The sequence below is a fragment of the Sciurus vulgaris genome, assembly GCF_902686455.1.
Source record: "Sciurus vulgaris genome assembly, chromosome: 14".
Lineage (NCBI taxonomy): Eukaryota > Metazoa > Chordata > Mammalia > Rodentia > Sciuridae > Sciurus > Sciurus vulgaris.
Genome location: NC_136475.1, coordinates 72,118,617 through 72,135,850, shown reverse-complemented (window position 1 = coordinate 72,135,850; position 17,234 = coordinate 72,118,617). Strand labels below are relative to the sequence as shown.

The 17,234-nt window shown below is 40.7% G+C and overlaps 1 protein-coding gene across 7 annotated transcripts in view; it reads left to right on the top strand.

Moving 5' to 3' along the window:
• Positions 1–17,234, top strand: part of RASGRP3 (RAS guanyl releasing protein 3) — a 110,373-nt gene that overhangs the window by 77,175 nt on the left and 15,964 nt on the right. For 6 of the 7 annotated variants that reach the window (XM_079109958.1, XM_079109957.1, XM_079109952.1 and 3 more), the window contains 5 exons: positions 110–226; positions 2,243–2,518; positions 8,263–8,340; positions 11,939–12,055; positions 14,372–14,487. In XM_079109958.1, the coding sequence (XP_078966084.1) occupies positions 110–226; positions 2,243–2,518; positions 8,263–8,340; positions 11,939–12,055; positions 14,372–14,487 (704 nt within the window). The remainder of the gene's footprint in view (positions 1–109; positions 227–2,242; positions 2,519–8,262; positions 8,341–11,938; positions 12,056–14,371; positions 14,488–17,234) is intronic. The other variant, XM_079109955.1, reaches the window with a different exon arrangement.

Sequence of the window (17,234 nt, the reverse complement as noted above, 5' to 3'; positions counted from 1 at the left end):
TAGGTTTTTATAATTAAAATTGTGCACGTACTCACCAGTTGTTCAGAAAGTTTGGAATAATTTAAAAATCCTTACAAAGTATTGATGGTTCATTTTTTTTTAATTGCAGAAACTCCTTCAGCTCAAAAACTTTAACACCCTGATGGCGGTGGTGGGAGGTCTTAGTCATAGTTCCATTTCACGCCTCAAAGAGACTCATTCTCATCTCTCTTCAGAAGTTACGAAGGTAGGGTGAATTCTGATCCTAATTACAAGTGAAATATATAAGTTGTTTAGGTTTAGTATACTCCTATCAAATACCACTCAGAATGGAAAATCTTCCTCTTAAACCAATCGTAGGTTCCACATAGGGGGCCAAGTGGAAGGGCAGAGCCACACCTGCTGAGTCGACCTGGAAAAACAGGTTGGAGGTGATAGTGTTATAATAAGAATTCTCTGATATGCCATTAACATATCGTAGTTGTAAATATTCAACCAATATTTATTTGGTGCTTTCTCTGTGATAAACACTGTGATACACACAGTGGATATCAGATGAATGAGACAGAAATAGTTACTATCCTGCCATCCTGAAATAAAGTCACTGAATACCTGCTCTATTCATAATCCTGTGTTCAGCACATTGGAAGAGAAAAAGAAATGGGAAGAAAAATGCCTGGTACAGAAGTACTCAGATTTATAGCTGAGTTGTTAGGAACAAAATATACTCTTGAAAGAAACATTTCTCAAACTGAACTTTGCTGCCATGTTTATTTCTAGACCATATTCATAACTTTTTTTTTTTTTCCTTATCGGGCAAAAAGAAACATTTTATCCTTAGAAGAAGATTCCCTTGTAAGAGTGCACATTGCTTTATCAATAAGGACACTTACTGTTGTAAATTTAAAAAGAAAAAGGAAAAATCTACATTGCTTAAAAAATAAGACAAACACAATATTGTCCAGCATACCTGGAAGTCTAGGGGTAGAGCAGACTTTAGGAACAGTCTGATCAGAGGCCTGGCTTAGTTGCTCTGCCTTCCTCTGAGTATCAGGGTTTTGTGAGTTTTAAAAAATGTTTTGATTGCCTCATTAAATTGACTTCCCTCCTGAATGGGCTGTACAGAGCAGCAGGAAAATTATACTCACTTGTTCATCAAAGTCAGGGATAGACAAGGCTTCTCTCTTCAACTCTGCCCTCAAGCGATTCAAAGACCTCCTTTTTGACAGATTGGGCCATCTCAAATCATATGTCTACAGTGGATCAATAACAGTCATCAGAGAAATACAGTGTACTGATTGGCTTAACCCTATGTTCTCCAACCAGGCATAAACCAGAGGGTTGAAATTACTAGGATGGTAAATCAGAACCCATTCTTGGTCCTGGGGGTAGAAACAGCTATTGTGAAGTACATGAGCTGTTTTGGGAAAGAGAAGTCTGATCAAAATTGGGATCTATTTGGAAGATCTGGTTGCCGTTAAGCAACTGACAATGAGTTATTCATATAAACGAGAGGAAGCAAGCCACAGAAGTGCCACTGTTTGATCTCAAACTCTGCACTTATGCCAAGCATAATGGAACTAATTATACGTTTTATTTTCTTTTAGCTTTGTACTAAATTTTGGATAAAAAGCAAAAGAAATTTTAAATGTTCTAAAGAATAAGAATTTGATAGAGACTCATAGAAGCTTGAAATTACCAGATTGCCCTTGAAGTTATTTATTTGAACTCCTTTTCCTTATAGAAAAGGAAACTAAGACATCTCCCCACAAAAAGTGAAGTGACTTGTTCAAGTTCACCCTCCTAGTTAGTGTAGAGTTTGAAACCACAGCTATCTTCATCTTAGTGTGGCTTTTCCTGACCCATTCTGTTCCAGATTAACCTTCAAGTTGCCTGGAATGTCACTTTCTTGGAACAATTAGGAAATTTAATATGCTGCAAGCTTGAATATGCAGACTGTAATATTGTCACAAATCACAAAATACTAAGTATATTTGATGCCATTTAACAACCCACCATCCCAGTAGACAGAGATGCAAGTTATTTCCATCCTGCAGCAGAATGGAACAGTTTGTCCAGCTCATGGCCAGGCTTAGGACATTTTTCTAACTTTCTTTTTCCTAGTTAGTATTTCCGTGCATCAAGGTTGATGCAAGTGAAACTTCTTTCTTAGTTGAGGAATTTCCTAGCCACACATTGCAGGACCTGGAGGTGAGCAGAAGAAGAGGATGCTTGACAATTCTGCTTTTCCATCTGTTTCCAGAACTGGAATGAAATGACAGAGTTGGTCTCCTCCAACGGCAATTATTGCAATTACCGCAAGGCCTTTGCTGACTGCGATGGTTTCAAAATCCCCATCCTTGGAGTACACTTGAAAGACTTGATAGCGGTCCACGTCATTTTCCCAGACTGGATGGAGGAGAACAAAGTGAATATTGTGAAAATGCACCAGCTGTCCGTTACCCTGAGTGAACTGGTCTCCCTGCAGAACGCCTCTCACCACTTAGAACCCAACATGGATTTGATCAACCTCCTCACCGTGAGTTCCCGGTTGGGAGGTGGTTGAGTTTGTGCTAACTAACCCTTTTGCCCCTCACTTTCCAAGGCACATAGGGAGATGTTTGCTAGCAATTCATTTTGGGGAAAAATTGATTTGGGGGCCAATATATGAGAAATCTCAAAGAATGAGGAAAAAAGGAACCCCATACCCACAACTAGCATGACTTGAGTGTACAATCTTGGGGCACATAACTTCCCTCTGTTGGGAGGGGTTCGTCTCTTCCCATACAGAGACTGGAGTTCCTAGAGCGCTTCCTCCAGAAGTGTCTCAGACTTTCGCTGTCCTTCAGCACCCTTGTCCAATCAATCACTTCCATCTGGACGCCTCACATCCTCTGCTTCTCTTGAGAGCTTGTTTGGAGGTCCTAGCAGGGGAGCGCACTACTCATATACCCTTGACCGAAGAACGGTCCTCCTCTATTGGGGAAGGTCGTCCTCTTCGACCGAGCGCGCAGCTTCGGGAGGGACGCATACGGAGCGGTGAGGGAGGAAGGGGACACCCGCCTAGCCAGCCAGATCAGCTGAATCAACCCTGGCGATCAATGGGGTGACAGATGTCGCAGCCAGATCGCCCTCACATCTTCCTCTGCTTCTCTTTACCCTCGCCGCACTGCTTAGTTGGAGCCTGAGGTGATGCAAGGCCTCTTTGTGATCCCAGGCCTTCCCTTATTCCCCTCCCCAAACCACCAGGATGTAGTCCCCAGTCTGGCATCGGAGGCCCTTCAGGGCTGTCTGACCATCAGTGAATCCTGTGCATCCTCACCTTCTCCCACATCACACCAGCCTTTGAGAAACATTGAACTTGGACTGTCCATCATGAAATGCTGCCTTCTGCTTCCTGGCCTTTGTGCATTCTTGGGAAATCTTTTCCCTCTCCAGCCCCATGACTAGTTCAAATTCAAAACCTCCATCTTTCTAGATTATTTTCTGCTCCCCTCCAAAGCAGTAAGGCCTCCGTCACTTGTGCTGCTCTTGACTTTTTACATTCTCCTTATCAAGGGGAGGTATCACTTTGCATTAGATTTTTTTTCTGTTTACGTGTCTTGTCATATCCCCAGCACCTTTCATAGTACCTGGAGCATTTAGGAACTCAATCCATGAAGTGAATGCCACATTTAGTGGTTACAAGAATCAGACAAAAGAAGTTCATCTACCACTCATGTTTTTTGGCAGTTGTGACATGCTCGTTTAGCTGGTCCCAGGTCCTAGAACTTTTGGATACAGCAGATATAGAGAAGAGAACATTTTCCGTTGGCTCTTCTTTGTGAGGAAGAGAAGCATAAACAAATTCTCTTACTCTTGCTTAAACAAGTGGAGGTGCCACTTCCCTGTTTGGGCTTATAACACTAGAGCATTTAAAATTTAACTGCAATACTGAATTGAATGTATTCCTTTTATGGCTGTGGAAAATGAAACCAATAACTCCTCTTATGCTTTGACAACCTAAATCCCCTAGTTCTGCTGCATCAAAAAGGAGTGTGGTGCCTACACTTCCTGAAAAGTGTTCCTAAAGCATGTAAGTTTACAAAGAACAGACTCCTAAGTGTGTGTGATCATGCTAGCTGCACCCTTAGCAGAAGTGGCCAGCACAGAGAAACACCAATCTATTGGGGCTGAATTTGTGTGATAAATAATAAACATGTGGTCATTATCTACTGGGTGGGGGGGACCCAACTCACAATAATCCAAGCACCTGCATTTATTAATAATTTGCCATGTAAATCTGTTTCCATGACTGACTGACCAGAGTTGCAGCCCCAAGCAAACTGCAAACCCACAGGCACAGATGATGTCTGACTAGTTCCAGTGCGTGGCTTCGGTTTTAAGTGTGTGTTCAACTTGTATCCTTGACGTCAAGAACTTCATAGGGCAGGTGCCTGCGCTGGAGCCATGTCACATCCAAATCAAAGACAATAGGAGAGGAGGGCAACTCATTGTGAGTTTTAAAGACATCAAACAACCAAATGAAAAAAGCAGACATTTAGAGAAATATTGAAGACACTTGAGTGAAATTTCAATGGCAAAAATTGGAAAAACTGAACTCCAGAAATGAAAACTACAAAGTAATTCCTTTTGGCTGGAAAGAACAGCAGAAAGAAAAAGGATTCCAGAGCCTCACCCCGCACCCTTAGGGGTGCTGAAGGAAAATTTAGAAGCTACCAAGCACCACAATTATTAAGTGCAGTGTCGCATAGCATATGTGCTGGCAAAATCCCAGATGTGAGGTCTTGCTTTCAGCCCTGCCTCTGCAGTTACTTAGTTTTAGCTCATTGCTAAGCTGCCCTGACTTTGGCCTTTTCATAAGGGTTTTATGCTCATTTGTAAGGTCTCTTCAGGTTCTGAATTTCTGGATATAAGCAACAGTGGAGCCCTGAAAACAAGGAGCCCTTTCTGCAGTACTGGCCCAGGATAGCACAGTCCTGCATAACAAGTCATAGAGCATCAAGCCATTTTCTACTTAAAGCCAGATCCTTCTCTTCTCCTCTGAGCCAACTAGAAAGTTCCACACACAGGAATAGTCTTTCTCACCACTGGGAAGTCAAGTTCCTTAAGATATTTCCACCGTGTATTCCCTAGAGTCTGGTGACCATATCCATATTAAAGCTATTTCAGATTAGAGCCAATCACTGCAGCTGGTAAAGTGCATGTAAGCGTGTCCCTAACACAACGTGTAAAGGGGTGATGAATGTTCCCCCAAGACCGCAAGTCAAGTTTTTACCTGAAGTGTTTTATATAAATATGACCCCAAATGAGGGAACCAATATATGATTGAAAACCCTGGAGGATAGAAAATGAGAACTCTTAGGTTAATCAGCAATTAATTTTTAAATGCCTACTCTGTACAGTAGGCTATGCATCAATGCTTGGACTTCCTATAATAATTGATTTCCACATATATTTCCATGGATAAATTCTTAGAAGCACCCTGTCATGCTGACCAACAGGGTAGTAGGTGTACCACCAATCACCGCCCTTTCTTATCAATGAAGAATCAGATTCCTAAAGGATAAAAGACTTACAAATGGCAAGCTTCTGCATCCTAGCTTTGCCTCAGGTGGACTTGCTCTCTAATGTGGGCATCCTGCAACATCTAATTTTCTTTATTTCATATCTGTAAAGAAGCACATAGTACCTTTCTTTGTCCTGCTTCATGAATGTATAATGAAAGAGTTGGAGAAAACGTATGAGGGAAGGAACTGCATCATTTTCGTTGTTGAGCTACATCATTGTTTCTGTGGCCCCTTGAACAACATGGGGCATGCGAAGAAGAACCACACCACTGAACCATTGGGATTTGGAGATTTCCTGCTCTCAGGGAAGGTCTGGAGAAGATGTTTCCCCTTGGGATCCTGACTCATGTAATCAAGAGCTTTAAAAACCAATGCTTGTTTCGGGATATATGAAACAGTCTAATTCTTTTCATAGTATTTTTAACCATATCAGTTACTTTTACCCTTCTGAGTACATGCAAATAACTGGAAAGCCCCTGCGTTTTTACAGTCTCGTTTGGAAAAAAAAAAAAAAGAGAGAGAGAGTTGTAAAAATAATGAGTGGAGGTAGTTTGATGACCGAGTGTGTTCTGTTATACAATAAACATTCAAGCCAGTCTAGATCTTAACATGACACTAAATCTGCAACCGTCTTTGATGAAAGGATTGACTGAAAGGCAATGGATCAGAACATTTGTCAGAAACGAGTAGACTCACACCATTAGACAAAAGCAAATATTCTTGAGACCCCATTGACAAACTTCCCTCACTATTAAAAGGTGTATAGGAGTTGGGATGTAGATCAGTGGTAGAAAACTTGACTAATGTGCATGAGGCCCTGGCTTCCATCCCCAGCATAGCAGCACATAAATAAACAGGTGTGTAGAAAGTAGAATAGACCATTCTTTGAGCAGGTCCTTAAAGCCCAGAGGAGATCTGAAAGAGGAAGTAGAACTGTCACTGGGAAAGCAGAAATGGCGGCAGTGGTCCCAAGGGCAGCTTTACATTCACAGATAAGCACCATGGCATTTGGCTGCTGCATGAACTGGAAGCTGAACTGCATTTGTGACCTTGTAAAGCAAACCCACCCAGACACATTCGTTCATTTAATCTTTACCACAGAGCTGAGAGGGAGCTATTATTAGTGATTTCCATTTTAGAGATCAGAAGACCAAAACTCAAGAAGGTTAATTACTTGCCCAAGTTCACACCACTAATAAGTAGAAAGCAAACATTGGAGAAGACCAAAGCGTTTCCACCCCTGGGTATTATCTGTCCCTGTGACATAGGAAAACACCCAAGGAGGTTCTGTTTCTTCTGCAAGAGCATCACCCCAACTTAGGGCGTGGCTTACTTGGATTTCTGGTTGGATATGCTGGTGATGCTGTCATCTCATCAGCAGATGCTGGTGCCAATCATCCCAGGACTCGGAGGGGAAGTGGGGAAGAAAGGAACATGCTTGTCACAGTCAAGATTAACTCCTGATAGCAAGGAATGCAGAAGGAAGGCATCACTTGGTTTTCTGTCTTTATTTATGGAAATTTCACAGTGTGAGCTTGCAAGCTGGGACTGAGGGTACAGAGGGGGACAAGACAGAGGTGTACCCACTTTCATGAGGCTTGGGGCCCAGCAGAGTTGTCTGTTGGGGAATTTGCCAGATGTGTTTTATTTGACTTATGGAATTATAAAAATTATTTGTCGTTAGTGGTTGCTTATGTTTTAACTATTTCATATATTTTTTACTTCTCTTGGCAAATTGGAAGATCTGGCAGCCGATATTGAATTTCAAGATGACATTTGTCACAGCTGAATAGTAGCTGTCCCCTGATGTCCCCACAACACCACTCCCTCCACATCCCTAATAGAGACCTCATTATCATATGTATATATATATATATATATTTATTTTTTTACTTTTTCTCTTCCTTTTTTTTTTTTTTTACTGTGAAGCTAAGAGGAAAGATCCTTGAGTTAATTGCCTCTACACAGACACTTTGTTCCAATTAAGACACCACTGTGGTACCAACGTCTCTATCAAAATGTTCCCTTCTGTGCATCACACCTCTCTCTGCTATATCATGGGCTGGCTTCTAATGCCAGTGTTTGGACCCAGGCCTGCCTTACTAAAATCCTCTTGGACATTTACTGGGTTGCCACTGAGACTCCTGCAGCACTTAGGAACCACTTATTTCACATTTAGCATGCACTGATATGAGCATGTCTTTTTGCTTTCAAGTCCTATAAACTCTCAGGCCTTTGAAGGAAAGAGATGATTTTATCCCATTCTGTATCACCCGGACTTCACACAGAGCTCTAAAATAATAGAGGCCTGGTTAATTTTTCCTTTATTTCCATGTTTCTTTAATCAAAGCTCTAAGGCAGTATTTATTACATCTCCAGGTCTCATTCTATGCACCTGTCCCTGCCACTAGCCTGTAAACCTCAAGTATCTCCCAACTAAGTACTAAGCCCAGTACTTAGTACTTAGGAGTTGCTCAGTAAATATTGTGGTAGTATTTGGTCAATGGTTTTGGTTGGTGCTAATGACCACACCAGGACTAACTTCTTTTTTAAAATTTTGTTGTCCACCTCTGCATGCCATCTTTTTATTGTTCTACGTTAATTCAAATTATTGGACATTGGACTTAAACATTCAATTTGAAAAATATTTCAGCAATGTAAATAAAGAAATGTGACCCAATGTAACTAATTTCCCTTTGTAATTCTCTCATAGCTCTCTCTGGACCTCTATCATACAGAAGACGATATTTACAAACTGTCACTGGTGCTGGAGCCTAGAAATTCGAAATCGGTAGGTATTGTCTCCTCTCAGGATATGTGCTAAACACCACTGTTTGTCATTTACGGTAACAGACGGTTACAATGGTGTTTTGTGTTCTAAAGAGTGAAGAACTTAGGGCTGGGGTTGCAGCTCAGTGGTAGAGTGCTTGCCTAGCATGTGCGAGGCCCTGGGTTCGATGCTCAGTACCCACATAATGATAAATAAATGAAATAAAGATATTGTGTCCATCTATATTTACGTATTTTTTAAAAGATTGAAGAACTTAGAAATTCCTTATTATTCCCCTTTTGCCAGTAGGATGGCTTAACCCTGGCAGTTTGAGAATTATTTCTTAATATCAGAGACTAATAAAAGGAAAGAACATTATCCCACCATTCTGTTTTATTATTATCTTCTACCTCTTGTATCCCTTCTGAGAAATCACCTACAAAAAGGACAAAAAATAAAAAGAACTCATCTTAATGTTAACAATCACTCCTGCCTTTCCAGACATACCAAAAACTCCATTCAACAATAAATTAGATTTAATACATTTTAAATGTTCTGATCATAATTCACAAATTTCTCTACTATAATTGACTCAAGTTAGAGTTTCAGCTTAGAGACTGAATAGTGCCTAATTTAACTAATATCTTACTCCTTATAAATAAACATTTTATAAGGAGATTGAGGAAATTGCTTTACTGAATGTATAGTGCACTATTTTAGATGTTTTTCACTAACAAAAATGTCTGGATGGGCTGATGGTGTGGCTCAGTGGTAGAGCACTTGTCTAGCATGAGTTCAATACCCAGCTGCAAGGAAGAAAGAAAGAAAGGAAGGAAGAAAGGAAGGAAGGAAGAAATCAATCAATCAATCAATCAACCAATCTAGGATGAATTTAAAACAATGAGGATATGAGGTTTACTTGTTGAAGGAAAGAATGTCGGTGTTTGCTTCTTATGCTCATATCTCAAGTTCTGTTTTGTTATAAAGATCTCACAACTGCCTCTTTACTGTGAAGTTCTGCAGCATATGAGCAGCCTAGCCCTTATGTCTATTAATACCTTCTGTGATTCTGAACCGTCCGACTGAAAGGGACAGAATGACTGTGAGAGCTGTTGTCTAGGCCCAGCAGAGCAGGCCCTTGAGGCTGTCGGTTGACCTAGCAGCACCTGCTCTGAACAGTGTGGGGGCTGTTTCCTTTAGCGCGTTCTTCCTCTGGCCGTTCCTGGAGACTATCACCTGGGAGGAGACAGCTCAGGCAAAGGGAGGAGTGGGGAGCTGGACTCTGAGACAGCTAGAAAGAAAAGGAAAGCTATCCCCCCAAAAAGGAATTTGCAAGCTCCTGTCTCATTCTGCAGATTTGGTGTGACTGCTGTGAGTTGGACCACTTATACCTGCACACACAAATTTTCTACCTCCCAACCCTTCCTTTACCCTTACCAGGTACCATATGTTATCGGGTGCCGGATTCCTGGCAGGTATCACGCTATCTGTTAAGGAAACCAGGCCTGATGAACATCGGTGTCCCACTTAGGTCACCCAGTCAGTGAGTTGGTAAACAGGGATTAGGTCCCAGGCCTGTCTGCCTTCAATGTCTGTGCTTTTTCTACCAACCCTCCTGTCAGGATCAGGGTAGGAAGGGCCATTTTGGCACACTTGTCTCCTTTTGTTCCTTTAGATTTACTTTAGTTTATTTTCAGGGTGAAATCTGGTCAATTTTAGGAGATATTTCCATCAAACACAGAAGTGTCGTTTCATTTGTCGTAGGGAATTAAAAGCTTTCCAAGTCCCTTTCAAGTGCTGAAATCCTATGGGTCTGTGAAACATGTTTCCCAATCTCTTTCTGTCTCTTCTGTAAGTGGAGCTTCATCCTATTTGACACATGGTGATAACTAGGGACTACTCTCCAGACGGGAGTTTTCTGTGGCTAGAATTCTGTAAGTTGACTGTGCTTGCAGTTGGTGCTGGCGGAGCTAACCTAAACAGTCAGTCTTAGAAGTTCTCCATCTTTTTCTGTTCATGTGTCTCTCCAGTCATCTACATTTTACTTAGCATCTCAGCAAGAGTTTCAAGGCATTCGAGATCAAAAGAATTGCCTAACAGTTCCACTCATAGAGTTGTTAGTTCCAAACAACTCAATAAGTATTTCTGTTCCAACAACTTAATGCCAAGTTGGAAAACAATTAATGCACTTACATTGAAAGACAACTAGCATTTTTATTTCATTCTTAAATAACCACAGTTACTTAACTAATAGATGTCTGTGTCTATTGGACACTGCACACTTTTTTTTTTTTTTTGCAGTACTGGGGATCGAACTCAGGGCCTTGTTCTTGCACGGCAAGCACTCTACCAGCTGAGCTATCTCCCCAGCCCTGCACACTTTCTTGAATCTTGGACTCAGACTGCATGCTTCCACCCTTATTTCTTGCTCCACATTGATTTTTTTTCTTCACTAAGATACCATGTCACTGAAAGATGTTTAGTATGATCTCATGGGTAAGCCGTGTGCTACTTCAAGGTGGTAGTTCTTATACTGTCTGACAAATATTGAGAATAGCTAGCTGCATTTCACTTGGAAGTTTCAAATATCTTTTGAGACCCTCTGAATTTGTCACAGTGCTCTGGGACACTTTGCCATACAATTGGGGAACTCAGGTATATTCTTTACCAGATCGATAAGATGAAAATATGAATTTAAAAAAAAGAACCATAGTGTATATATCCAGGAGTGTGTATGTTGTGTGTATGTGTGTGTGTGTGTGTGCAAGTGTGTGTAGGGGTGAACATCCGTAGATGACTTTTGGTTTTGTGGGTAGCTCACAGGATACCAGTAACATCCAGGGTTTGAAGTAGTAACTCCTTAATGTTTGCAAAAGTGTTTATTCCCAGTTCATTATCATGTAACGGACCTGCTAATACAGAGTTGCATCTGTGTGCCAGCAAATGCATTGACCCTGAGGAGGTTGCAAGGAGAGGACCCAAACTGCACAGCAGTCTTAAGTGGTCTCCTGATGGGAAGGTGTGCCAAGCTTGGGTTATGCATAATTGCCACCACCTTTGCTACACTGTGAAGTGAAAGTGTCTTGCAAGACGACAGACCCGATGAGAAAGCCCTGTGTAGAATGCAGTGTGCCAGGCACGGGCAGAGAGACCTAATGGTTCACAAAACGGTTAGAAGTGATTGAGTCCTCAAAGGACGTGGACTTGGCCATGCACTGGTGCCCGTTTACTACATGCACCTGTTAATGCAAATTTATCACTAAGACCCAGTATTAAAGAACTAGATACCTGGTTTTTACAGATCTTGTATCCTATGAAAATCCATGATAAATTATTACATGGGTCTTTAAGTATGATTTAGTGATACTTGGAGAACTCAGGTGGGATGAATTGGGAGTACACCATTTTTCCCCCATTTGAAAAATAATACAATTTGGGCTGCTAGTTAGGTCAGTGCACTTTCCAAACATGATTCTACTAGCAAAGATTTTTATAAACATGCCACATGAACGTCAAGGTTTTACTGGCAGTATTATATAACATTGTCTTTCTCAATGTCCCTGGTCCTTGCTGCTCAAGGTCCAGTTAAAGTCGAATAATGTGCCTGTTTTCCTTTCAGCAGCCTGCCTCCCCCACAACACCCACCAAGCCTGTGGTGCCCCTGGAGTGGGCATCCGGGGTGATGCCAAAGCCAGACCCCACAGTGATCAACAAGCACATAAGGAAATTAGTTGAGGTAAGTGGTTGAGGACAAATTTGGAAAGCACTGGGAACCCCCTCATTTTCTTTCTGGAATATTCTGTGACTGCATTGCAATCAGATAGCATCCATGAAAGCAATACTTCAGGTGGGAACAATTTAGCAGACACTTAGCTCTGCCTGGCATCGGTCTCTGGAGAGAATCAATCAGAAAGGTCCTCTTCCCCCTTTTGACGGTGTCTTCTCACCCAAACACTCTCAGTCACCTCTGATTCCTCTCTTTCTTAGACAGTTGATTCCTCTGCCATCACCACCACTTTGAGGGTCCTTTGGGGGATTAAAGTCACTCATGGAAAATCCACCTGGGTCACGATGCCAGCTCAGTTAGTGACTCAAGGGCAGGAAAATATCTTGCATGTTGGATTGGTTCACGGCTGTTCAGTTTGGGGGTTCTGTGACACAGCAGCACAAAGCCACTGAGGTCAGAGAATTGACCTGAGGTGGGACTAAGCTCTGTCAGAGTTTTTCATACAGAAAGTAGAGTAGCAGTGCCAAGGTCGGGGAGATGGAAACATTTCAGGCACAGGAAATGGTGACCCCTGACTAAAGCTCTCCTTCAGTGGGTGGGTGCTTCCTCTTACAATAGGACTGAGTCTGTGGCATATAATGTGCTTTTTGCTGGGAAAGGAAGTTTAAAGAAAAAAGAAAGAATGTTCTACATTTTGGATAACCCGGGGAACTGTGAGGCACTGAAAGAAAAGTTGTGTGGAGTGAGGCAGGAAGAAAAAGATTAGAAAGGGTGGTGCAGAAGGGTTTTTGCTGAGGAAAAGTGCTGAGATGGTGCTAAGGTCCGGTGGAGGCCTTAAGATGGGGTGGAAACAGACCAAACTCGCCACTGGGGAAAGCGCAGAAAGGCTCCAGGGGTCTCGGGCAGCACATGGATGTAGATACAGCTCAGGAAAGTGAACCAGGAATGGAAGGCCGGTCCATTCCCACTTTCTTCTGTAGGCTGCTTCCTCTGTTCTCTTGGGGAGTCAAGCTTCTTTCTCTCTCTCCCCACCCTCTCCCTTTTACCTCCTTTTTCTGTGTCCATCTCTCCAATTCTAATTTCATGGGGAAGTCTGGCCTAGTGCAGGCAAAATTGCCTACTGTTTCTTTAATCAAATGAAAGACTGGATTTCCTTGTGAATTTTCATACTAAATTTTATTCCACAAAAAAAATCTTCTATTTTCACTCTAAATAAATATGGTGTTAAGACTACAACTGACAGGCACTCCCAAATATTAGCTGTTCTGATTATGGATTAAGTATTGATATATGCACTTGCAAAAACTGTTATGTGATTTTGCACAATTTAATTATCTACAGATAACCTTTCCATGGGTGCTAAATGCCCTTTTTAGTCATATTTTAAATTAATTCATTAATATATGCCTTCCCTACTTCCCAAAATACTCAAAAAGTGGGTTTCAAAGTAGGACAGTATAAATAAGAAGAATAGAAAAAAGAATGGAAAAAAGAAAAAAATATTACATATGACTGAAATCCAGGTTAAATGTGTATGTTTGTGTACATGCTGTTTTAGTCAGCTTTTACACTGCTGTGATCAAAAGACCCAATAAGAACAAGTAGAAGGAGAAAAATGTATTCAGGGGCTCACAGTTTCAGAGGTCTCAGTACATAATCAGCATATTAGAGAGAACATATGGCCTTTGGATTTTTGGGAGTGGGTTATTTCACTTAGCATGATTACCTCCAGTTCCATCCATTTACTGGTAAATCCATCATGTCAATCTTCTTTATGGCTGAGTAATATTCCATTGTGTATATGTACCACTTTTTTTTTTTTTAATCCATTCATATATTGAAGGGTTCCATAGTTCAGCTATTGTGAATTGAGCTGCTATGAACATTGATGTGGCCGCATCACTATAGTATGCTGATTTTAAGTCCTTTGGGTATATGCTGAGGAGTGGGATAACTGGGTCAAATGGTGGTTCCATTCCAAGTTTTCTGAGTAATCTCCATACTGCTAAAGCTTCGTTTTCTCTTGTCATGGTGTTTCAATTCACCCAGCCTAACTCTTATTCAACCCTGGGTTCTCAGTGTACACTTTGCTTTCTTTAGAAAATCTTTCTTAATCTATACCCCCACCCTCATATGGCTCTGTTCTTATCCCCTGCAAAACCACGTATCTTTTTATCCTATAAAGTCTTCTTGATTGAGTCATCTTCGTCTAGATGCTAAGCTCTTTGATAGAAAGGATAATGTGCTATCATGGCTTTCACAATAAAAGTTGAGAATCTGATGCATAAATCACCTTTTGGTAAACAACTTGTCTTTCCTTGGCAGTCTGTGTTTAGAAACTATGACCATGACCATGATGGATACATCTCACAAGAGGACTTTGAAAGTATAGCTGCCAATTTTCCCTTCTTGGATTCCTTCTGTGTGCTGGACAAAGATCAGTAAGCTTTAATTTTATTATACTTTCATACAAATTTTAAAGCACAAAGCTTTAAAGCATAAAATTTATTTTAAAGCATAAAATTATCAGAGGGGAACAGGGAAACCTAGTTTCCATCTCGACAAGCTTCAACCTTAGTGCTTTGATAAGTCTCACTTTTCACTGGTATTTTTTCTTGGTGTCTGTAAACATGAACAGTTGGGTGGAGTAACAGGGCAGACCACATCAGAAGTGCCTGTTTGCAAATTAGCCAGGCTCTCCATTGCTTTCATTACTTCTACTGCTTAGCTATCAACTTCAAAAAACCTCCATTAAAACAGTAGAGGAGAAATATAATTAGATCTAGTTTGGGGAAGTCCTCAGGTTCAGTGAACTTTTGGGTAATCATAAAACTCATTGAATAAGATTTTTTTAAGATTACTTATCTTCGTGAAAGCAGATGGTGCCTGTAGATAGTCAAGAAGCATCCCTAATTTTGTTTTTTTCTTTGATTGTTCAAAAGTTGCTTTGAGATACAAAGAAAAAAAATGTATTTCCTTAACTTCAAAGGATTGCTGAGGAAGTTAATGGCGTTTTTTTTTTTTTTTTTGCGGTACTGGGGATTGAACCCAGGGCTTTGTGCTTACGAGGCAAGCACTCTACCAACTGAACTATATCCCCAGCCCCAGTTAATGGCTTTAAATGCTAAAAACCAACTCATTAAAAAATGCCGAGAAAGCCTGACATTAATAATTTGATGAATTTTTAACTGTGTGAGATTAGTTCCTAATTTAAAAATCATCTGTAGTAAAATGCCGGGTTTTAGATCAATGAAATGTTGAAATTAAGTCACATTAGAATCCTTTAATATTTTTGTTGGTTTGAGAATTTAAAAAAATGAAATCTGTAAATCATACCAATGAAAGCCTTGATACTTGAATACAAACACTATAAAATTTTAAATTCATCTTCATTATATTCCTTAAACAAAAAATGCTTTTAAACAAGTTACATTATTAGAAACATAAACTTCCTTTGCAAAGTGAAAACTACCTGCTAACTTTCTTTCCTTTCCCCCTTAGTTTGTTATTATCGGTGACATGTAAATAAGACATGGACTTAAAATCTCTCTCCAGTCTTCATCTATTTTCTCTGCTGGTTCTATAGACATAACAGACTGTCCCAGATCTCTATCTCATCTGTTTCTATATATCAACACCTCTAGATAGCTATAGAAATGTTTTCCCCCTAAGAATGAAGATTTGAACTATTCCAAGCTTATATGACTTTTATCAGAAGATGTGAAACTTAAGCTAATACCTTAAACTTTACCATGAAGTTTGAGTGATCAATACTGGGAAGTCTCAAAAGGAACATGTTTTTTTAAGGTACTGTTTTCCAAACTATGTTACACAGAAGTAACTATTAGGACTTTTTTTTTTTTTTTTTCCCGTGGTGCTGGGGATTGAACCCAGGACCTTGTGCATGCGAGGCAAGCACTTACCAACTAAGCTATATCCCCAGCCCCCTATTAGCATTTTTTAAAAAAAGCATCAACTAGTCAAGTGTAAGAAACACAGGGTTAAATCTAATTAAATAGATTTTTTCAACACACAACTTCCCCAAACTTTTAGTGGGCTAACGTGCGTTGTACTGTGACTCTCTTCCAGGGTGATGTCTGGCACACTGTTTTACAAATGGATTTGTATAAATATGTTTGTTTATTCATCAAATAAACCTCCCTGCAGCTCCTATTACCATTTCAAGCATCTGTTTATCCACAGAAGACTCTTTGGAAACTGTTATCTTAAGAAATGTTTAACTTTATTCTGCTTCCCATGGAAGATTACATGGGAAGAAGTCATAGATTTTAGGCCATACTGGGAGTTTTCTGAGACCAACAAAACATCATTCATTCGGATGGAAATCCTTTTAGAACTTCCCTTTGAGTCTAGGGACAGTCTTTCTCTTTGATTTCAAGGTGGAGCCAGGATGTATATGAGCACAGTGGATTCACTGAGTCCATGCGGGAACCAGCTCTGACTGCCTGGTACTCACAGAAACTAGCCTCGCTATTTTGAGAACTCATGGCCCATTGATAACATGAAAATTGCCACCACAGGCCTAGGAAGAATGGATCACTCTATGAAGAAGTGCGTGGATATTTCCATGAGATTCCACTGGCTTCTGTAGTAGATAAACTACAAACTTTCAACAGCTTGACATACTTAAGTTTTATTTTCTCACTCATGTGTGCCCAGTGTACCTGGTGGCAGATCAGTGTTACCTTTCCTGGTAATTCATGGACCAGGATCTTTCCATTCTTGTGAGTTTGTGGCTCACTAGGTTCCTGGAGTCCCCTGCATTCTATAGCTGACAGAGGAGAAAACAGAAGATGAAGAAGCACATATCACATATCATATCCGTTCAAATTGATTTGGCGAGTAATTGTCACATGACCCCCCACCTAGATTGAAGAAGGGCTGGGAAATGTAACTCCTAGCTAGGCAGCTACATTTTAAACAACTGATCTAGGTGATGAAAGATGGTACACGTGCTAAACAAGCATTGCTCCTTGTTTTAGTCAGATTTTTTTGCCACTGTGATTGAAAGACCTGACAAGAACAGTTCTAGAGAAGGAAGTCTATTTGGCTTATGGTTTCAGAGGCCTCAGTCCATAGATGGTCGGCTCCATTGCTCTGCAACAGAGGTGAAGCCAAACATCATGGCGGAAGCATGTGGCAGAGGAAAGCAGCTCAGAACATGGCA